This window comes from Aspergillus melleus (genome assembly GCF_016097325.1).
Source record: "Aspergillus melleus strain CBS 546.65 chromosome Unknown contig2, whole genome shotgun sequence".
In the NCBI taxonomy this organism is placed as follows: Eukaryota; Fungi; Ascomycota; class Eurotiomycetes; order Eurotiales; family Aspergillaceae; genus Aspergillus; species Aspergillus melleus.
Genome location: NW_025763371.1, coordinates 2847122 through 2868331, shown reverse-complemented (window position 1 = coordinate 2868331; position 21210 = coordinate 2847122). Strand labels below are relative to the sequence as shown.

General features: G+C 51.7%; 8 protein-coding genes and 1 non-coding gene across 9 annotated transcripts; 2 read left to right on the top strand and 7 right to left on the bottom strand.

Annotated features, from left to right (window-relative positions):
• Nucleotides 1-1670: 1670 nt before the first annotated feature.
• Nucleotides 1671-3423, top strand: LDX57_003808 (putative MFS sugar transporter; the record flags this gene model as incomplete). Its single annotated transcript, XM_046085462.1, has 5 exons — nt 1671-1708; nt 1765-2105; nt 2160-2397; nt 2450-2970; nt 3023-3423. The coding sequence occupies 5 exons, from the start codon at nt 1671-1673 to the stop codon at nt 3421-3423; spliced, it is 1539 nt and encodes a 512-aa protein (XP_045941425.1).
• A 1171-nt stretch (nt 3424-4594) lies between these two features.
• On the top strand, nt 4595-6528 carry LDX57_003807 (uncharacterized protein; the record flags this gene model as incomplete). Its single annotated transcript, XM_046085461.1, has 5 exons — nt 4595-4991; nt 5077-5172; nt 5247-5347; nt 5522-5793; nt 5886-6528. The coding sequence occupies 5 exons, from the start codon at nt 4595-4597 to the stop codon at nt 6526-6528; spliced, it is 1509 nt and encodes a 502-aa protein (XP_045941424.1).
• A 63-nt stretch (nt 6529-6591) lies between these two features.
• Nucleotides 6592-9110, bottom strand: LDX57_003806 (uncharacterized protein; the record flags this gene model as incomplete). The annotated part of the gene is made up of 3 exons (XM_046085460.1): nt 6592-8431; nt 8502-8955; nt 9080-9110. The coding sequence occupies 3 exons, from the start codon at nt 9108-9110 to the stop codon at nt 6592-6594; spliced, it is 2325 nt and encodes a 774-aa protein (XP_045941423.1).
• Nucleotides 9111-9810: 700 nt separating this feature from the next.
• On the bottom strand, nt 9811-9959 carry LDX57_003805. The gene has a single exon. It is a non-coding gene; the product is annotated as a tRNA-Thr (tRNA).
• A 441-nt stretch (nt 9960-10400) lies between these two features.
• Nucleotides 10401-10754, bottom strand: LDX57_003804 (uncharacterized protein; the record flags this gene model as incomplete). Its single annotated transcript, XM_046085459.1, has 1 exon — nt 10401-10754. One exon carries the CDS (start codon nt 10752-10754, stop codon nt 10401-10403), a length of 354 nt encoding a protein of 117 aa, XP_045941422.1.
• A 1957-nt stretch (nt 10755-12711) lies between these two features.
• LDX57_003803 (basic helix-loop-helix domain-containing protein) lies at nt 12712-13902 on the bottom strand (the record flags this gene model as incomplete). The annotated part of the gene is made up of 2 exons (XM_046085458.1): nt 12712-13245; nt 13309-13902. 2 exons carry the CDS (start codon nt 13900-13902, stop codon nt 12712-12714), a joined length of 1128 nt encoding a protein of 375 aa, XP_045941421.1.
• A 1048-nt stretch (nt 13903-14950) lies between these two features.
• LDX57_003802 (uncharacterized protein) lies at nt 14951-15349 on the bottom strand (the record flags this gene model as incomplete). The annotated part of the gene is made up of 2 exons (XM_046085457.1): nt 14951-14987; nt 15042-15349. The coding sequence occupies 2 exons, from the start codon at nt 15347-15349 to the stop codon at nt 14951-14953; spliced, it is 345 nt and encodes a 114-aa protein (XP_045941420.1).
• Nucleotides 15350-16467: 1118 nt separating this feature from the next.
• LDX57_003801 (putative nucleoside hydrolase) lies at nt 16468-18113 on the bottom strand (the record flags this gene model as incomplete). The annotated part of the gene is made up of 6 exons (XM_046085456.1): nt 16468-17094; nt 17146-17439; nt 17513-17547; nt 17612-17781; nt 17870-17973; nt 18078-18113. 6 exons carry the CDS (start codon nt 18111-18113, stop codon nt 16468-16470), a joined length of 1266 nt encoding a protein of 421 aa, XP_045941419.1.
• A 491-nt stretch (nt 18114-18604) lies between these two features.
• Nucleotides 18605-19858, bottom strand: LDX57_003800 (uncharacterized protein; the record flags this gene model as incomplete). Its single annotated transcript, XM_046085455.1, has 5 exons — nt 18605-18663; nt 18741-18887; nt 18959-19246; nt 19301-19465; nt 19528-19858. 5 exons carry the CDS (start codon nt 19856-19858, stop codon nt 18605-18607), a joined length of 990 nt encoding a protein of 329 aa, XP_045941418.1.
• Nucleotides 19859-21210: the final 1352 nt, after the last annotated feature.

Here is a 21210-nt window from a genome sequence, read left to right as displayed (position 1 = left end):
GGAACTTGACGGAATCGAGAACTTGGGGGTGTCAACCGCAGGTTCCTGCAGCACTATCTGTCCGTTCTTGTAGACTTTGTGCAAGGGTAAGATGAACTGGGACAAGAGAGAGGATAAGGAAAGGGAAGCTTCTCGCTCCTAGTTTTTGATATCAGCTTAATTGTCTCGGTTCCTGTCCCTCTTGTTATTCCCTGGAAGAACAAGGGTAGCAACGGAGCCGTTATTGCTATGCATAGAGCCTGTCGGTTCCATGGTGATGCGGTAGATTCTAGTTCATTCAGGGACATTACATCAAGCGGACGGTACACTGAGGTCATCGCAAAAGACGGATTTATCCCGGACTCTTTCTGTTGGCCAGGTATTCGCAACATCATTGAGAGTGGTGACGAGTCTCGCAACGTGATAGAATCCTGAAACTGGGTGCGCATGGTCCTCCCGAGTCAATAATTTGGCCTGGGAGATGACCTCGCACAGATGCACTGCAGGAAGTGGCGAGACTCGCGTCGGTTAAACCGAATCATTAGCGTGCAGGTTTTTAGGCTAAAGAAAGTCTAGCCTCTTGGCCCCTTTTGAGGTTGTACAGACTCGTAGTACTCCGTAGGTGAGTGGCAAGTCCTTCGATTTTCACAGACGATAGGAACACGTTTTCTCGTTAGACCTTGGGCTTCTCTACTCCTTCATTCCTTGCTCGATATTTGGAGGGCGAGAAAGAAGATGACAAGATATGAAGTGAGGAAAGGAGGAAAAAGGAGAGAAGCGGTCAGCCAGTAATCCGCCAGGTCTCACAATCCGGAGCACTCTAACAGCCCTACCTGAAGCTGGGCGACAAAATTTCCGGCGATCTGAAAGTATCGCCTGTAATCGCTTGGAGGGCGTCCTTGGCAGCGAAGAAGCACGGAAAAGAAGAAGACACGGCGAGGCTTGTCGAGGGTCGGTGCCTTATCCGCGGACATGTGATCCCATCCCGTGACTCTCCTCGACATGTCCTAAAGTCCTGATCCTCTTTTCTCTCCCCATTCTTCCCCGGCCCCCCCAGACTTTCTCATCCCAGGAAACTAATTGGATTCTAGGCTCGACTCCACCTTCCTTTTCCATTGGTGGACTTGGCCTTATCTTTTCATCCTGTGATGTCTGCCCTTGATTCGTGGAAACCATGATGTGGGCTCCTGTCGCCGGGCCAGAATTTCCTCGAATCTCCACCCCAGATTACCCCATGGCACCACGATGCCTGCAATGGCCCCCGTAATGGAGGTCCCAATACCTGGCTTGGTTCGGTTCACCCCAGATACCCCACCAGTCAGAAATGTTGGAGCCGAGAGCTCGACCGCTATCACGAACTAGCTAGGATGTTAGTGCCACCGGGGAGGCAAGTCCTTGGTGTCTCTTGGCCTTCAGCGTGGCTGGATGACTGAACTTGTAGCTAACGCGCCTTGGATTTAATATACGGCTGCTCCCTCGTGGTGTCTCGTACTGCTCGCATTTTTGGGGGTTTGTTGATACCCATCTGTTTCTAGACATCGCAGCACTGGTGTCTCTGGCCCATTTCGTGCCCTTTCTGCCCTTTCCTTTCTCGTTGTGCTATATTCATCTTTCCCCAAAGTTATTGTTCATTTTCACCCCTCGTGCTGTTAGCCTGACTATACAGTCAAGGCACGAGTAAAGCGCACACAATGATAGGATTTCTAACATCCAAGAGAGCCTATAACTGGTTTGTACACCGTTCATCTCATATTCCCCGCTCAGGTCTGATTAGATCTTGAATAGGTTCATCTCTTTGGTTGCGGCGTCATGCATGGTGCTTTATGGGTACGATGCGTCCGTATATAACTCGGTGCAAGGGTCGGATAACTGGGTGGAGTACTTCAACAACCCCGGGCCGAACATGATCGGTGGCGTGAACACGGCCTACACCGTGGGTGCCATTTTCGGTGGTTTCTTCTTGGGAGGTCCCATCGCCGATTTTCTTGGTCGCAAGTTCGGTATGGGAGTAGGATGTGTCCTGGTGATCGCTGCCACTTTCATGCAAACCTGGTCTCCTCGTGGTAACATCGCATGCTTCCTTGCCGGGCGATGCATCATTGGTGTGGGCCAAGGAATTGCCTTGAGTAAGTCAAGTTGATCTTTGATGCTCTAGAGCCACCGGCTAACTAGGGTTGCAGCTGCGGGTCCGATTTACATCGGTGAACTGGCGCCAGCGGAAATTCGTGGAAAGATCATGACCTTCTGGCAGATGTTCTACTCTGTTGGATCTTTCATCTGCTTCTGGGTGAACTACGGATGTACTGAGCATAAGGAGAACCTAGGAGAATGGGACTGGAAGATGGTTGTGATTTTCCAACTTCTTGTCCCTTGTTTGATTCTTGCTTTGTTGCCCATCATTCCTGGCTCCCCTCGATGGTAAGAGCTAAACTGATTGAGTTGGTCGAATCAACCACTAACAGCTTCCTAGGTTTATCCAACGTGGTAACAACATTGAAAAGGCCCGTGCTGCTCTTATGAGAGTCCGAGAAACCGAAGAGGAGGTCGAGGACGAGCTTCTCAAGATCAGAGAGGCCATTGAGTACGAGAAAGAAGCCATTTCCAGCGGCTACTCCGCGCTCTGGAAGGATAAGTCTCTGCGGAAGCGTATGGCTCTGGCCCTTGTGATGAACGCCGGCCAGCAGATCACCGGACAAGGCACCTTGAACACCTACTCGACTAAGATCTACCAGAAGGTGTTCGACAGCGCCGGCCAGATCGCTCTGATCAATGCTCTCAACGCTACCTTTGGTATTATCTTCACACTCAATGCCGTTTGGATCATCGATCGATTTGGGCGCAAGTTCCTTCTCATTGTCGGTGGTATCGGCATGGGCATCTGTATGATCATCGTCGCGGCCGTCGAGACGGAAACACCTTCGCCGGATGGAGCCAAAACACAACCGGTCGGAATATCGATCGTGTTCTTACTATTCTTGTTTATTTTCTTCTGTAAGTCCGCCATACCTAACACTTCCCAGAGCAACTACTAACGGACCTCCAGACAAGCCTTCCTGGGGTGCGACCGTATGGATTTGGACGTCGGAGATCTTCTCCATGAACGTCCGAGCCCAAGCAGTGGGCATGGCCTCGCAGACGCAGAACGTCGCCAATGCCATCTTCCAGCAATTCTTCCCCATCTTCCTCGACAACGAGGGATTCTACGCCTTCTACATGTTTGCCGGTATCAACTTCCTCCTGGCGGTGTTCGTGTTCTTCTTGATCCCAGAAACCAAGCAAGTCCCTCTGGAGGAAATCGATGCCCTGTTCGGCGGTGCCAACCACGCCACGCAAGGTCAGGACTATATCATGAGCGAGAAGCAAATGGCTGTGCGTCAGCAGGAAGCGGGTGGTGAGAAACCGGATGCAGTCAACGTTGAGGATGCGTCTCAGCGGTACAAGTGAGTTGGTCGTGTGGGCTGTAAATGATACCAAACGCAAGGCACGTTGTATCAACCATTTAGTACATGCAAGTACTATACATTATGAGGTCTATCAATAATACTCTACCGGTTTACTTTTCGAATGTGTAGTGTTGATCAAATGTGGAGTCTACCCCGGATTCTAATGTTCTTGCGGAGAAATGCGGGGAACGTGGAGCCTGAGTAGAGCCATGGCAGCCATGCCATCGTCGAAGTCCAGCCTAGCAAATCAATATAACTTACCACGGCTGACTCGAATAGCTGATATGTTAGACAGACAAGGGCGTTTACACTCCTAAGACCCCAGGCAAGTGAACCAACCCAACGAACCCTACATCTCCATTCAACCACATCTCCCTCTCACAGCGAGCAACATGAACCTACACCACTATGAGGCGGAACCTCATTCCGCTCTCGCCAAGGAAAGCAGCCTGACTCGCTAGCTTCCTGCACCTTTCCACATACTAGCATACTGATCGACACCCTCAGGTATGACAGGCGTGGAATTCGTCCGCGCCGGGAGGTCCGGGACTTTTCTTCCTGTACGAGATGGAGACGGACTGATGAATCCAGACTCTCGAAACCAAGGTTGAATTTTGTTTACTGCTGGTCTGGAATTCAAAGTGTAGCCAGTTAGCAGTTTTTGTGAACGCGGTTGTGTACGTCTTCCGGGTACCTGTGTGCAGACGTACGTTCTGTGTACTACACGTAGACTTAACCGAGTCATTTTCAAGACCCCGAGCATCATATACTGAGAAACTTTGCTCTGCTCTGGACGTTCTGTGCAGAATGTATCGTGCACACAAACGCTACAGTCACTCACTCACGCAAACTCGATCAACTCTCCGCGCCGCCACAACGAAACTCAAATCCTTTATACTCGGTAACAACCACTTGGCGCCGGCCTTTCCGCGCGGAAACTCGGCTTTCAATGCGGAATGGCTGTAGATCGCGGGGAAATCCCTTGCAAGGCTTTATTTAGGGAGGGGAGGGGGTTGATCCAAGCAGAAATGTAAGGTCTGAAATGTATAAGAACCGATTGAACGAACCTGTCACTGTCACACAGGCGGGGTAGGAAAAGGTAGTACTTTAAATACTCGGCTTCTCCTCTGCCTTCCCATCTACTCTACCTATCTATATAGCCCGGACTAGCGATGCCTCCATTAACCACCACCAACTCCACCGACATCAAAGATCCCCCGGAATCCTCAACCATCGAAGACATTGCGCTCACCCTAAAGCCCTCCTCCTTCTCGCACAACAATCATGATCCCATCGACCCCGTCGCCGAAAAGCGCCTTCTCTGGAAATGCGATCTCCACGTCGTCCCGATCCTCACGTTGCTCTTCATGTTCGCCTTCCTCGACCGCATCAACATCGGGAACGCCAGGTTGATGGGCCTCGAAGCGGATCTGGGCATGTCGGGCCATCAGTACAACGTGGCGCTGTTTGTTCTCTTTATTCCGTATATCCTCTTCGAGGTGCCGAGTAATATGCTGTTGAAGAGGATGAGGCCGTCGTGGTGGTTGAGTGGGATAATCTTCGGATGGGGTGCGTTCTCACTTGTTTGTTCTCGGTCGTGCGCTTTGTTCTGGGAGGCTGCTTGCTAACTTATGGACTGATGAGGAGGGCATAGGCATCGTGACGATTTGCCAGGGCGTTACGGGGAGTTTTGCAGGGCTGGTCGTCTGTAGGGTTATTATTGGGTTGTTGGAGGCTGGGTTTATGCCTGGTATACTCCTTCTGTCTACTGACTATGTATAGCAGGTTGATTCTTGTCTGGGTTACTAACTATCTAAACTTCAGGCTGCGTCTACCTCATTAACATGTACTATCGTCGTCATGAACTCCAATGGCGTCTGAACGTCTTCTTCAGCGCAAGTATCTGTGCTGGTGCGGTTAGCGGTGTATGTCTTTTCCTGTCTGCCCTACCCTGACATCCCTCCTAACACACTATCACTGTCTGCCAATCCCACGAGCTAGAACATATCTATGGAGTACATCCTCTCTCCAATGCCAACCGCAAACCCAGAAACACAAATCCCTAAGTTAGCTAACCTCCACCCCCCAAAACAAAACAGCTCCTCGCCTACGCCATCAACAATATGGACGGCCTAGCCGGATACAGCGGCTGGCGCTGGATCTTCATAATCGAAGGCCTAGCGACCGTCGTCCTCGCCGTCATCGCCAAATTCATCATCGTCGATTGGCCCGAGTCTGCCACGTTCTTGACAGAGACTGAGCGCGCACTTCTCATTCGACGGTTGGCGGAGGACCAGGGCGCTGCGAGGATGAATCGGTTGGATCGAAAGTCATTAAGGAGGGTTTTCGGGGATCCGAAGGTTTATCTTGGGTATTTCCTCTCCTTTCCTTTTCTTCTTTAATTTGTATTGGTGGATTTCAGGGGGGTTAAGGTGAGGGGGGGCTAATTTGGGTTCAATCCAGTCCCATCATGTACTTCGGCATCGTCAACACCGGCTACGCAGTCTCATTCTTCGCCCCTACCATCCTCCACCAAATGGGCTGGACAGCCGTCCGCGCCCAAGTCATGAGCATCCCGATCTACGCCATCGCAATGGTAACCACCCTGACAGCCGCATGGGTCAGCGACCGCCTCCGCCACCGCTACGGCTTCACACTCGCAGGCTGTCTCGTCGCCACGACCGGCTACGTGATCCTGCTCTGCCAGGCCCGCGTACCCGTCGGGGCACGGTACTTCGCGCTGGTGGCCATCACGGGCGGCGGGTACCTGACGCAGCCGATCCTGATGGGCTGGTTGAGCAATAACATGGCGGGCCACTATAAGCAGTCGGTGGCGTCGGCGATGCAGATCGGGTTCGGGAACTGTGGGGGCCTCGTGGCGAGTAATATCTTCTATCAGGAGGAGGCGCCGGGGTATAGGACTGGGTATGGGGTGAGTTTGGGGATGACGTGGATCTGTGGGATTGCGTGTGCGGTGTTTTTGGCGTATTTGGTGCGCGAGAATCGGGTGAGGAGGAATGGGGGGAGGGATTATCGGTATGGTTTGCCGAGGGAGGAGGTGGAGAATTTGGGGGATGGGTATCCGGCGTTTCGATTTACTTATTAGATGTGGTTGGAGAGGGGGTGTTGTTCTTGTGCATTTGGTATGATATGGTTTCATGCATTATATTCATTGTCGAGTATACACGGTCGTGGTCTTGGTAGATCCGTTCGTGCCAGTCGCTGTACACGTCCAAGATGGGATAGTCACGCCGTCTAATTGGAAGGCATACTCGTATCGAGAATTCTGGCCATCTGCATCTGCGGTGGCATGCACCACAAAGTTCCCGCTGTCTTTATCCAGCTGTGCCGGTGCGAGAGAAAATCCATGGGAGAACCGAGATGCCGAGTTGGGGTCTTCAGCTAAATCGACGCCCCATATGCCGATATGCGGGGATGAGCCCTCCCTGGCTAGTCGATAAATGGACCTAGCTGTCTTATCCGAACTCTCCAGGCGTTCTTCGCAGATGTACTCCTTTTCGTACCCTTCACTCGACGGATATCGGGGATGAAAGGTCATTGTTCCCGAAACTCTATCTTCGTTGACAGAGGTCCGAGTGAATCGCCAGGCCCCATGAAGAGCTCTGAATGTCGCAGACGCCATAGCCAAGCTAGACGACCCAGGTTCGGGAAAGAGTATCTCTCGCAGTGAGTCTACCGTAGTCTGTGCCTCTCTGTTCATGCTCTCGTCCTCTTTGCAGTTCTCGTTCATATACCGAGCCGGGATCACCGGACCAGGCCATTCCCCAGTGTCCAGAGGAGATCGAGACACTCGCACGTCCCTAGCAAAGGATTCCATCAACCCGACATAGTCACCCATGGGAAATTGCAGGGTCGATCCGGCATTGCGAAACTCGCGAACAGTTTCTCTTTCCTGTCTCTTTCTCTCTATGGCCTCGGTTGAGGAAGAGAGTTCCGATCCTGACTCTGATCGGAACCAACTCTCTGCGACGTTTCGCGCTTGCATTTCCATCACGCCCCAGTAAGGTCCTCTGTAGAATCCGACAAACCCAATGTCTGGCAGTTGGGCATTCGTGCTTCCTTTTCCGTCCAGTACGATGGGGAAGAACACGTCAGTCGCCGAGTACTCCAGCGTGGTCAGCACATCAGCAGGTAGGAAATCGAGAGACGAGAACGGCGTGAACCCCGTCGCTGTTACGATGGCAGCGACATCGTCTAAGGAGGTGGTGTTCCCGTCCGCGGACATGATATCGATTCTCGCCTTGCCTGTCTCGGAGACATGGACGACACTGACTTGACCGATTGTCGTGCGGATCGATTCTGAGCGCACATATTCCGCATAGTCGTCTCCGATCCCGATCCACGATGGCTGGATCTTTTCACTGGACGCGTTGTCTAGACTGAACACCTTTTCCCCGACGTTCTTGTAGTCGCTTCCCAGCAAAGCCTGGAAGTATTGGTTGACTCTGGTCACTTGCTGCGCTGAGGCAGGACCGAATCCATACTCGACCGGCCCGGGAGGACGTCTCGACAAATCATAGAAGACTAGATCCAGGGGCAGGAACTGCAGGCTATCATCCTGCATGTCAGCCCGTGGCGTAGCGTGCGGGAGATAATATGGCACTGTCCAGAACGGCCTCGAGCAAACATGATGCACTTCATGGGCCTTCCCAGCCTGGGAAGATACCCCCGGCGTGAAGTTCCTCGATGACAGGTGGGTCGCCAGTGCAGAGGCCGTCTCGACACCTGACATGCTTCCTCCGATGACGACTAACTTGCCTCCGTGGGAACCCGCTCGCTCGAGAAGCCGCTGCATGTCGCCTTCATCATGCAGAGATGAGCTGTGGACGGTCTGCGCAGAGAAGTCGGGGAGTCCGGGAATATCAGGGACATGCGGTTTCGAGAAATAGCCGGACGCGACGAGGAGGTAGTCGAATTCTTCTGAATGCAGTTCTTGATCTGCAGCCTCGGTCGAGATACCCTTCTCTTTCCCTTCCTCCTTGCGTTCCCTAGACTCGATGGTTAGCAACACCCTCCTCCACCCCCATCGCCCAACTCAACTAAAATCAACCAACTCACCTCTCACAAACCCACTGCACAATCCACCTCGCCCTCTCCCCTTCCATCTCCCTCACCGTCCTAACAACTCTACACCCCAACCTCACCTCCCCACCCCTCATCCCGTTAACATACCGCTCCGCATAACCCCCCAGATACCTCCCGACCTGCCACGCCTGCGGAAACATCGGAACCGCCCCCTCATGAAGAACAGACTCCCACGCCCAATCCGAGAATCCCACCGTGAACCGGCTCAGATTAGTTCGCATCATTGGGTCAATAAGACCACGTGTCGCAGATGCAGACGGAACCCCATCTTGACTCGTTTGTTGAGTGCTGGTGGTGCTACTAGGGGTGGTGGTAGGCCATAACCCGCCAATCGATCTGGCCTTGTCAAAGATCGTCGCGGAGAATGTTCCCTCGGGATAGTTGTGAAGGAGGGTTTTTAGGGCGACGAGGCCGGATGGTCCCGCGCCTTTTGATTTATGAACATGAGTCTATCAGAATGGGAAAGGGGGGAAGGGGTGTAGTTTGTGTGGGATTGGGTTTGGGGATGGGGGGAGATAGTTACTAATGCTGAGTGAGGGGTACACACGTACCGATTATGGCGACTTTTTTAGGTCGGAGCATCGCATCTATCTACCTGTTTTTAGACAGATGGAAATGGAATGTAGATGGTGCTTGTTATTGAGAATTGAACCGTCAACCTGTAGTGGGATGGATCATGGATGGTTGTGAAGTGTGGGCGGCATGCAGATGAAGACAGATAGAGAGACCCCTCATTCGGTCGAGGAACATCCCTGCACTTCCAGTTCTAGACTCCGTGTCCATAGAAAATCAGGAGTATGTTATTGGATGCTGCCTAGAAAAACAAAAAGCGTGTCATAAAAAAAAAGAACGAAAAAAAGAAATCACTAGGCAGCTACTTATTATATTATCCGAGAATTCATGGTGGTGTGAATACAACTTTCCGGTGGTGCACGAAAATATAATCCATGCAGGTTAAGTGTATGGCAAACTCAAACCACCACCCAGAAAACCTTCTGTTGATCCCAGGAATATATTAATCAATCAATCAAACAAGCTTTTTACAATTGCTTAATTGATAATAAGTAATTGAGTTTTGTAAATAAGAAAATTGTGACCGAAGGAACTCCCATCCAGTTCAAACCACCCCTGAATGGCCTGCCCGCAGCACAAATTTTTCAATTCCAATTGTCACCCACCAACCGACCCAGGTAGGCAGGCAGGAACAGGAATGGAAAGAATCACTTCTCTCTCCCAGCTATTCTCCCAATCGGCCAAGACAGCATAAAAACAAAAAAGATACGGCCCGAGCCGCGGATCGAACGCGGGACCTCTCGCAGATATGCTTGGGTTGTAACCCCTGGAGTTGCTGTTAGTAAATTGTAAATGTGAATGCGGGTGATAATTATGGAGACGTACTAAGCGAGAATCATACCACTAGACCACCCGGGCGGTTGATGTTTGTGATGGTCTAATTTGGTGTCTTGAAAGGAGAGGGAGTGACGAGACCGGAGTTGGCTTGATGACTGGCATGCATGGATGCATTGATGCATGATTGGCCGCGTCGTCCTTGCAGGCCCAGCCAGCCCGCATGCGAAACAATGCATGCCAACGGCGGCTGTGTCCAGCGCGATGACGTTCCTATCAAGGATAGGAATGATTGTTCATTCTGATCTGGATCGAAGTGAGACACAGCCTTCCGGTCTTGGCTGTTTGGTCTGCACTCCGTAATCGTTATGCAGGTTGGACGTCCGATCTCGGTGCGACAGCTTGTCGAGGACTAAGGTATGTTGTCTGAGCCTGACTGTGTCGAGTATCTCGAATCTCGATGCAGATGATGCTAGCAAGGGGTTCGTTCGTCTCCCCCCCCTTCAACACCATCAACAGTACAGATCAATTCGAAACCTGTTCCAACCAAGCAGACACCGACAACTCCCTACTATGTTCATTGGGATGACAAGCATCCGTAAACTCCTGCTCCGTGACGAGGGTATCCACATTCCGCTCCGTCAGGGGGATCTTGTACCGACTCTTCTGCTTGAGGAGTTGTCGCTCGGCGCGAGCGGACGGCGACAGCTTCGACAGCGTATTGCGGATGCGACGAATGCCTCCGCCCGGGAAGTAGGAGATGCGAGGCGGGCCGAACGGCGTGTCGACTTTCCAGGGGTCTTCGGAGACGAGGGAGCGGGCGTTTTTCTTGCGTTGTTGGGAGCGGACTTTGGATGGCATGCTGGTGGTGGATTTCATTTCGTTCAGGGTATGAGGGGGGAGAAGATCATAGTTTGTTTTTAGGGGAAGAAAAGGGAGAAAGAAAACGATGGAAAGGAGAGGGTGAAAGGGGGGGATAATATATCCTACGTCAGGATACGGGCGGGTCCAAATGAACATGCAGTGCGGGGCCAGAACTGGTCTGGGTCTTATTTCATTTCCTTTCATTTCTTTTCAGAAAGCAGAGGCTCTCCCACGGAACTAACGTGCCGAGAAGGGTAAACGGCATGGGTGACTTCCCTCAACACGGTAATCGCTGCTAAAGTACGCGTTGCTTGGCGGCATCCCGGGGTAAGGCCCATGCGTAGGTCTCCGCGGAGTCTCACAATAACCCCCGTCGATTGTTTCAATGAAAAATCTGTTCCTCCGAACCAGCTGACTTGTCACCTATCAAAACAGTGTCTGTGGCTTCTCACAGGAAACCGAAAAAAAAAAGAAAAAAAAAAAAAAAAAAACGAAAAACAAAGAATTCAAAGTGAAGCGAGAGGCGGCGAGGATAAGGTGGGCGGCCATTCTACGTCATTGGCCGGTGGGACTAGTTTACTAATGACTAGTCAACCATGAGGTGTAGATCATCGAGGAAGTCAGTCGAACAAAATGATTTGGCTCGAAAGGACAGGACTGTCTACGAATGCTTGGTGGGGATATTTTGCTTGGCCGTTGATCTGGCGTATTCTGATAATAAAGCACCGTACGGAGTAGACACGGAGTCGTGATCTGATAACAGGGCGTATCCTGTATGCAGACTCCGGAGGTAGACAGTTGTCGGCTCCGGTCTCAGGTTACACGGACCGGCATGCCGCGCAGTTGGACTGGTTTCTTGTATGCTTACTTCTCGAGTCGCACCGGTGGCGCATTTTTGACTTTGTCTTTTGGCGAGGGGTTGTTCTTTCACGCAAGGCAATCGATTATCGACTGCCTGAACACATACATCCTACATGCACTCCGTACAGTTTAGTTACGCAGATCAAGGTCCATTCTTGGCGACGATGGATCGACAAACCGGACTGGACTTAGTTGCCTTAATGCCTTCTTTCCGTTTTCTTCCCATTTTCTTATGTCGCGAGTCTCAGGAATTCCACGTATGCTTCCCCGTTCTAGCTTTGCATCAACGAACCAACGTGACCAGTCATGGCGGGAACTCCCTGCTTCAACCCTAGGTAGGCAAACGTACCTCCTATACGACATCCCACCTCCGGACCTAATCAACCCCAACGCTAAACCGCCCAAGCCGGTCTGGAAGGCGGCCAGAAGAAAATGGAAGAAGACGGGACAGCGGGGTCCGCGATCGGTGCATTCCCCCTCATTGGACGTAACCCTCGACCCCTGCTCCTCCTCGCAGTGCCGATAGGGTCGAGCGTACGTCGCAGCTGACATCAGGTGGTCACACGTCGATGATGCAGCCTGCATGGGACGCTGATGGTGGGATCCGTCGGATGCCTCGGCTTGGGATGGGGTGGGTTCGGCCGGTGGTGCGCCCGTGTGTGACCTGCGGACCAGGAGATGTTACTGTAGCTGTAGGTTTTTTTGTTGTTGGGGGAAATTGCCTGTTCGTATGGAACTCTACTCGGTGGATATTACGAGGGGAGGGGAGGTAGGTACCGTGGATCTAAGCGATTTATGTTTTATTGCTTGAGCTTAATGTTGCTTGATTATGGTGTATTGAACATCAAGAGCAGAAAACAGAATCATTAATTTTGTTCGAGATAACCCCACCAAACAACCAGGCTAATTCATCAAAAGAAACAAAGAATACAAATCGTACACGCAAGAACATTTAGGTCGACGTTGCTCGTTTCGATTGTCCCCGTATGTAAGGTGACATGCGGTCGCGAAGGTGGCACAAGAATCAATGCTACGCCACGCCCCTCCAAGCATCGTATATAGCGGCACCCGTGCCTGGATATATAACGGTCGGGAGGGGCAGAAAAGAAAACTAAGAGATCAATAGGTCTCGGACACTCATGCCCATTCGTCTCTGGGGGTCGTGGACAGAATACTCCCGACTCTCGAGCGGACCGGAAATGGAACCGGACCGCTCGCCATCTACCAAGCCCGTGGTCTGACGACAGTCCCGATTCAGCATAAGCAGCGCCGCGGATGCTTCGTGATCCACGTCGGCCGACGATGGGTTGCGGTATTGTGGCTCGATCGAAGGCGAAGATTGCATGGGCCCCAATGCGGGACTGGGAAGTACGGACGAAGCAACCTCCGAGGGGATGCCCATCGACGGCACATGGCTCCGAGGAGAGAAGACCGGTGACGTTTCGGCCACCTGGGTACTAACGGGCCCTAGCTCTGGAGACACCGAAGCCGAGTATGTGCTACCAGCGTATTCCGGGAGAACTTCGGGAGACGTTGGCGAGGGGGGACCGGGCGGCATGTGCTGGAGGATGGGCGATTGCTGACCACCTGCCATTTTGAGATCCTGAATACATTGCTCTAGATAGGTGACATATTCAATGCTAGCCTGGGTGCAAGAATGGTTAGCGATGGCCGGGACTAAGCAACTAACATCCAAGATCCTACGTACCTGTAGAATTGAGAGTTTATGCATGTCCTGGCCTTTACAAGCCGGGATCATGTCTTTCAGAGTGCCAAATTCCTCGTTCATTTTCGATCGTCGTCGCCGTTCAATCAGACTGTGGGCGGTTTTTCTGGCAATCTTGCGACCGGCGGCACTGGTGGCAGTGGGCTGTTTCTTTTTGGACGCCGCAGGTGACGCATTGCCGGCATTGTTGGCGTTCTTGGTGCCCTCCTTGGCTGATGACTTGGACGCGGACGTCGTCTTGGGTGTACTTTGCGCTTTGGGCTTCATCTGGATAATCTTGCGAGTGCGAGTGGGAGGCGGGGGGAGTTCAAAATCTTCCAGGGGCCTCTTAACCCCGGCCTGACGAGTCAACGGTGCCGTGCGCCCCGGACCGAACTCGGGCGAGGTTGGAGATGCAGGCAGGTAAGCGGAGGAATTGGTCTTGGACGACCTCCGGCTGGCAGCGTTCGGTAGCTTGGACGGACTCATTGCAGCCGGAGGCAGAACGAACGGATCTGACCCGTCAACAGAGACTTGTTCCTTGATGATGAACTCCCCGGACATGGAGGGAGTGGGCGGGAGACGAGAACGTGACATGGTCTGGCAAGTGTGCGACAGTCTCTGGATTTCGATGCGTGGTCGGGACGATTTAGAGTCGAAGAGGTAGTATTGATTTCAGGCAGGTCGAGTGTTGTCATCCAATGAAGGCAGCAGGTAGCACAAATGCTTAGAAGGATGTACGTTGCACGAGTTGGCTAGGTAGTATGTAGATAAGTAGAGACGGTCTAGTGGATAAGAAAGCCGCTCAGGGCGAGACCAACGACTCTATAAAAGAGCAGGGAAATGAACAGGGTGTAGGACGACCGAGAACCTAATTAAAGGACATCCAAGAAACGGTCGAAGCATGGTGGAGGGCGAGAAAGAGTCGGGAGGTTATTATGTATGCAGGAAGGGGATGATCGACGGGGGGTGGAGATATGGAGTAGACCTGGGAGCTCCCAGTCCGGCCGACTTCCTTCCTACTTTGTCGCGTGCTGGTCGAGCCCACGCGGCGACAGGGCGGACACTGATTGGCGGACAGAAGGGGGCGTGCTCGGCCAGGCGCTTCTTACGGGCGGACCCGATCGTTGCCCTTTCAACTTCGGCACGAACATCATGTCCCCGTCTGCCGTTTCGATTGGTACGTGATATACTGCGCACTTGGACCATGGAATGAGTCCCTTCCTCTGAGGACGGCTCTTTTTCATGCACGTTCGTGTCTCTTTGCGGAATCCTCGACTTGGCTTCACATTCAGTCCTATTTTAGCCGAATTAAAATACACAAAAATAGTCAATCCAACCAGAATCACCGCTAGACAAAAACTAATCAATCAGATACAATACAATGCTCGGCCTCCGGGTCAACGCCAGGTTGCGTCCGTGGGCTTCTTTTATTTGCCGCCGTAACTTTTGTTCTTATCCCCTTTTCCCACCCCCTAGTTCTTCCGTTGGATGTCCCGTCCAGACGGGCATCCGAGCACGTGCTCCTCCTTCCCCCCGACACTGGATCCTGGCCTGTCCCTGATGGATTCCTTTTGCCACCAAGCCAGGTCTACTCCGCTTGATGCGGAAATTCACCAAGTGCCCCGTGAAACGTGCTCAGCTTTTAGCAGCGGTCGGTGCATCCGACGTAGGTGTCCCAGCTATGTCTGGTCAGCAAATGGCTCGCTCGTTGATGTCACGTGTGGACTACTTACCAAAAGTCTTCGTCATCCGGAAGAGCAACGACGCATGCTTGGGCTGCGACGGCACAGACTGAAGGGCAGCGGTCAATTCGGGGATCAAGGCTTTGGTCCTCGTTGGATCCGTGTTTGACGTTCCCGTTGCCAGTATTGGGCGACATGATCTTAGGCCAGTGTCTCATCGGTGCGTTCGTTGTTGTGTTATTCTCGGCGGCTCCGATCTGAGTCTCCCGATGAGGTCCGGCTGCGTCTCCGGTTGGCCTGGCAATGCTGACGCCCGCAAGAGCGGCGATGGTGGCGACGATGAAGGTGTTGAATTGCATGGTTGCTTTGGAGATGTATGGAGGAAGATAGAAGAGGGTATAAGGTCTGATCGGAAAGGATAGGGATGCTTTTATGAGCGACTGAGTTTCTGACTGGTCTGCTGATGAACTCTGAAGAGTGATTGTTGCTGATGAGGAACAGAACCTACTTCATTCGGCCTCCTTATATAGCCGTCATCGCGGCAGCACAATTGCAGAGGAGGTGAAGTAGATCTCAACCCCAGCCTCGCCTCTCTTACATCTAATGTCAGAAAACCACGATCATTCATGCAGCATTCCTCGTGCTCTCTTGGTTCCTCTGAACGAGAACAGAGCACGCTCATTGGACCGGGAGCATTCCATATGCGTGGCAAGGACCAATCATAATATTATAATCGTTCGGATTCCATACCTACGTCGCTCTCAAGGGCTGGCACATTTCAATTGGTGTTCAAGTCAGCATTGGCTGTGGCAAATGGCAATTGTGGTTGTGGCGGGAGGGTATCTGGTCTGGGTTTTGAGGCTGGAATCAACGTTGCGTACTTCGTTGAGTGATTGCCTTGCATTATACTCTTGCAAACATCTGCCAGCACGCGGCGGAAAGGCCGATGAGTCTACAAAGGCTTCGCGTCAAGAACATAGTGTCGACACTATACAATTACATAGACCGGTGGAACAGCTTCATTGATGTTTTACTCAACAGCCCCTGAAGTAATTCTAAGGGATTGAATGTTGCAGAATAGTTACCTCCAGGTGGGTACCTTCCCCATATTCTAAGCGTTGCAGACTAACAACTACAAAGCTGTAGCTCCGACAAACCCGCTGAAGGGATGACATACCAGGTCTTGCCAACCACTGGGGGTGGGCCCTACGATGTCGATCATCTCCGTCTTCCCCAACCCAGGACAGCCAAGGAATGAAACCCGCCCCTTATCATCATGTTCATTTCTTCAATGCAATGATCTGATACATCATATGTTATGCAATGCATAACTCTTCATACCACCCTTGAAACCATGACGATTCTATGACTGAATCTATATACGTTGACATCAAATACTCATATATATGTGCCCCTTTCTCCGAAGGGATACGTTCCGACCTCCCGGAAACCCAGCACAATCAACCCCCTTCTATGCCTAAGTAAACAGCTTCGTCAGAAGAACCTCTCCAAAGTTGTGCTCCACTGGCGATTGATCCATCCGCCAGATGCGGTTTCCATGTTTCGAGCTTAGCCAGAGTCCATGGTCACTGGGGCTTTCTTCCTCTCCTTCCATGCGGTGACGGTCCCGTCGGTCGACAACACAGAGGCCTCGCGTCCACTGTCCGGTGGTCTCAACTCGGATGTCCTCCGGCGACGTGACAGAAGGCTTCCAGCCGTCGTGGTCCGCTGTAAGAGCGTACCACACGCACACGGGGTCGTGTAGACTAAGCTCGACATCGTCTCCCACCTGTCCCTGATGCAGCCGTTCAACGGTGCTAAAGGTATGGGCCATGAAGGCGGCAGACCACTCGGCCAATGGAGAGCCCTTTTCCAAGAGAGGGGTGACGGTCTGGCGGAACTGTCCACGCTTGATTCCGTGACGGTGGGTGATGTCCAGGGGGAACATCTTCACGGTGAGCTGTCTGCTTAGAGTAGCAGGGTAGCTGGCCAGACTGGTGCTGGAGATGGGCATCGCGGTCCGGGGAGTCGGAGACGTAAGGGCGTAGACTCGGGCCGCGGCGAACGCATCGGCATATGCGTTGAACTCGGCACCAGGAGTGACCTGATCAATTGTCAGCTTTGTCGACCACGTGATTCTGTAGAAACTACCTACATTTCCAGGCTCATTGATGGCGCCTCCCATCACCACGACCTCCTTAACACGCAGAAAAGCCTCGGGGTCAGCGGCAGAGGCCAACGCCAAGTTCGTCAAAGGGCCCACAGCCACCAGCGTCACCGTGTCGGGATCATTCTCGCGCAAGACGCGAAGGATCTCCTCGTGCGCTGGGCGCTTCGATGGAACGAACGACTTGTGCGAGTTATCGCCCTCAGGAACGGGCTTTATATCCGAGTCCGTTGAAGGATCAAACATATGCTCCCACGTTTCCTTGGGAGTGAGATGCGGGTGCTACAGCCTTGTTAATCAAACCGACTCGACGAAGAAACAAATTAGACAATCAACACGCAAGGATGAAACATACGCTGGCATGAATACCTCCCAAACCATCCGTTCCGTCTACTAAGCATTAGCCCTGCGCGGGAAGAACCCTGGACAATTTGGGTTTAGTGGCAAGACTCACGAAAGTAATCCGCCAACATTTTCTGATCCTCCAAAGGATCCTCGGCACCTACCGCCACGATCGGAGGATGGGCTCGGAGAGCTCCGAAGCCCTCAGGCCGACCCTGTTCGCGACGCCACTGCATCTCGCGCTCCAGGATATGGAACATAGAGACCACATTGCGGAGACAGCTAATCGACAGCGTTAGTTCAGCGTTCAATATAGACACCAGGCAGGCTGCTATGTATAACTCCTTCTCCGCCCTCAACAGTCACTTACCTCTTCACCTCAATGTTCCCAAACGTCAACGAGATTAAGAGCACCTCGACCTCCTCAGGCGTAGCAGACAGCGCGAGTAAAAGACCCAGAATATCATCAATTCCCTGCAAGGAACGTCAGTAGTTGCATGCATAGAACACGGGGTAAATGTCAAAGCGCGGGGTGGGTTCCATGGCGGGGAAAGAAAAACACATGGGAACCAACTTACAGGGTCAGTGTCGATGATGATCTTCTTGGGTGCCATGGTCAATGATCAGATGGGAACCGGGGCTTTAAAAGATTGAGTAGGGTTCTGTACAAGCGGAGGGGAGGATAATTGGGAAGAAAGAGGAGAAGGAGATGGGTTTATGCCTTGGAAAAAAAGTGGGATGGCTTGGCGGTTGGTTATCGTGCTGATAAAGCTGCTTAGTCATGGGGGACATCGATATGAGGGTTTTTGTGGGGTTACATTGCTTTTAGTTATTTCCTGTGGTGATTTGTTTTATACAGTTGGGTACAGAGAATAAATGTAGCTTGGTCGAGTTGGGTGATTCTTCATAGATGAGGGAAAAAGTTGTGGCTATCCTTGAAAGTGAAATCAGATATCTCAAATAGACACCGAAGCACTACCTACTACCTACTATACATGTTACAAAAAGGCATAAGAGAATACCATAAAAACAAATTGAGTTCAACTAGATGCGTTCAACTTCAAATACAAGATTAATTACTGCCTTTCATCTACCCCGAGCTCCCCTAGTTGTCCTTGCCTCTCGCACGGCCGGAGCTCCAGTTACAGGCTTTCATGAAGAGGGCTATAAACACGATATTAGTAAAGCGTGACCTTCTGACCTAGTGATGAAAGGTAAGATAGAACAGAAGAAGAACATACACAGTGCCATCATGCCTAGACTATCGACATTATCCGAGACTTTGTCAATATCTTCCTTGACCAATTGAGTGGCGCCGTTGAACTTGTAGGCCTTGTTGACAGTACCGCCAATCCAGCTGACGGGTTCAGAGATCTTATGGTCGTCATCTATTCATATCTAGTTAGTAGTTTGTACAGAACGGAAAGGGGATAATGCAATTGGGGTGGAGGACACATACAACCGAGCAAGAAATGCGTCAACTCATGAAACATGCTATAGCTGAGCGGAGTAGCCCAATAATCCAGCGATTGGCGATAATCACCCTCGTATTCCTTATCGCTCCAATCCACCGACGAGTCCTCGCTCTTGTCGGAGTCGATCGTATCTCGAGGCGCTGTCATCTGTGCAAATGAGAACGCTGCCGGACAGACTTGGATGTATCCGCCTGGGTGCGTGATGGCGATGGTCCCTGGGTCATCTTCGCAGGCGGGCTCGGCGATTGCCCACCATTGTCCGGAGAAGCCGTCTATTTCGAGACATGAGTATCTAGGAAGAATAAACTGAAAGGTCAGTGGCTTACCGAAATACATATACGTGTCAAAGGCATTTCCGTCTTCATCTTGAGCCTGGATCCGCTCGCCGTTCTGATAGTGCGTGAATTTGGTCAAGTGTCCATCACCGCATAGAAACGGGGGATCCTGTGTGTTTCGATTCTCCACATAGTTCATGAGCCGTTCGAGGCTTTCTAGCGGCAATACGTGAGAACTTCCGCCATTGAAAATGTAGAGAAAACAAAAAAACACTCACTAATGGCCGTATCCCAACGTCCTTCCGAAGTCGACTCATCCCCATCCTTCTCGCCCTGAAACGCATAGAAAGATTGGACAGTCCTCGTGATATCAAAGTCGTCGCCGGTCTTGTCCGCCGCCTTCTTCATATAATCGCGTGCTGTCTCGGCGATGGCCCCGACTTCCTGGATGGCGACGGCGATGGATCCTCGCACGTCGCCGTAGTTGGTCTCCACGCCTTCGGAGTTCTTGCCCTTGAGGTCGGCGCATGAGCTGTGGAGTTTCTGCGCGGAAGCGAACGATGCGCCCAGGCCTAGGAGAAGGACAAAGGAACGGCGTATGACTTCCATGAGGTGGATTTGGTTTAGTATGAAGCAGAATATCAAAAGAGTGACAAAGTTAAAGAATAAAAGTTGATCAATAGTTACTGACCATGAAAGCAAAAGAACGAAGTGGGTTGGTTAATAGATAAAGACAAAGAACGGAATAGGGGACCCAACGGTGATCATGATTCAGGCAAACATACTCAAAGAGAAGTAATCTAGCATATATGATTCCATGTTTCAGGGCTGCCCACGGATCAACAGGGGCTGCCTGCTCAGCCTGGCCCCCAAATTGGCCGGTCAGGGTTGTGCTTCGAATCAAGCCTCTTGGTGCAGGTGTCCCTGACATGTCTAAGAAGATACTCCGTAGTGCGGGAGTCAGTTCTCGGGCTCGTATGCTTCAGCTCCACATGTGCGAGAAGGGTAACGAAAACGGTTAAAATATAGCAGGATGGTCCGTGTGGTTGGTCGCCTCGAAGGAATTGCTGTCACAGATCCTTTCATCAGGCGTTTCCGTCGTTATCTGGTTTGTTTTATCAGGCGTTCGCCGTGCCGCCATTCTGTTATATCTTCAACGGGATGAAATGAGGTCATGAGAGCAGCTTAGGCCTAGAAAGTAGAACACGATCTTCGTTTGGATGATGACGACGATGTATTTCCCGGGTATAGATCGAGGCCGACCGACTGATAGGCGCATCGAGGCATCCAGGCACAGTCAGCCCTAATCCAGATCGGGGTAAGACTCGATTGACTGAAGGGAAATCCTGCACGACTTTGGGTTCCTGATTTTCCATTATTCTCTCTGCTACAACTGCATTTCCGCTGAGTGGCACCACAATTCAGGCTGTCAATGCCACGCCCCTGACACGCAATGCACTCATGGGCCCGGTCCAAAGTCTTGGGACAACCGCCTGGACTTGCATCTGCCTTGATATGTGCCACTCCACACTCTGATGGCTGATTGCTCGCCGCTGAGGATCGACCCACCCAGTCTGACCGGCGATTTCACTGACATGCTTTTACTTTCGACCCCAAATCGATCGCTGAAATTGCCATTGTGGGCTGCGCCACTACCAGGGGTTGAAACAATCACCTAGTCAGCTATGATGATGCATCCGATTGAATCTGGTTAAAACCTGCGCTCTATGAAGGCCCCTTTATATTAATGATCGACCTGGAGAGATGGTCTTCGCGTGGGAAGCCTGATGGACTGTTGTTTTTGATTATAAGGACACTAGGTCGAACACACTCCCTACCTGGTTTTCCTCTCGCAAAGGTACTGGATACCGCCGTTCGTTAATAAACCTAATCTTGCTACTGCCCTCGTTCCCTTTCAAATTTAGTCTCTCCTTTCCCCGGTGGATATATCCCTATGAAGC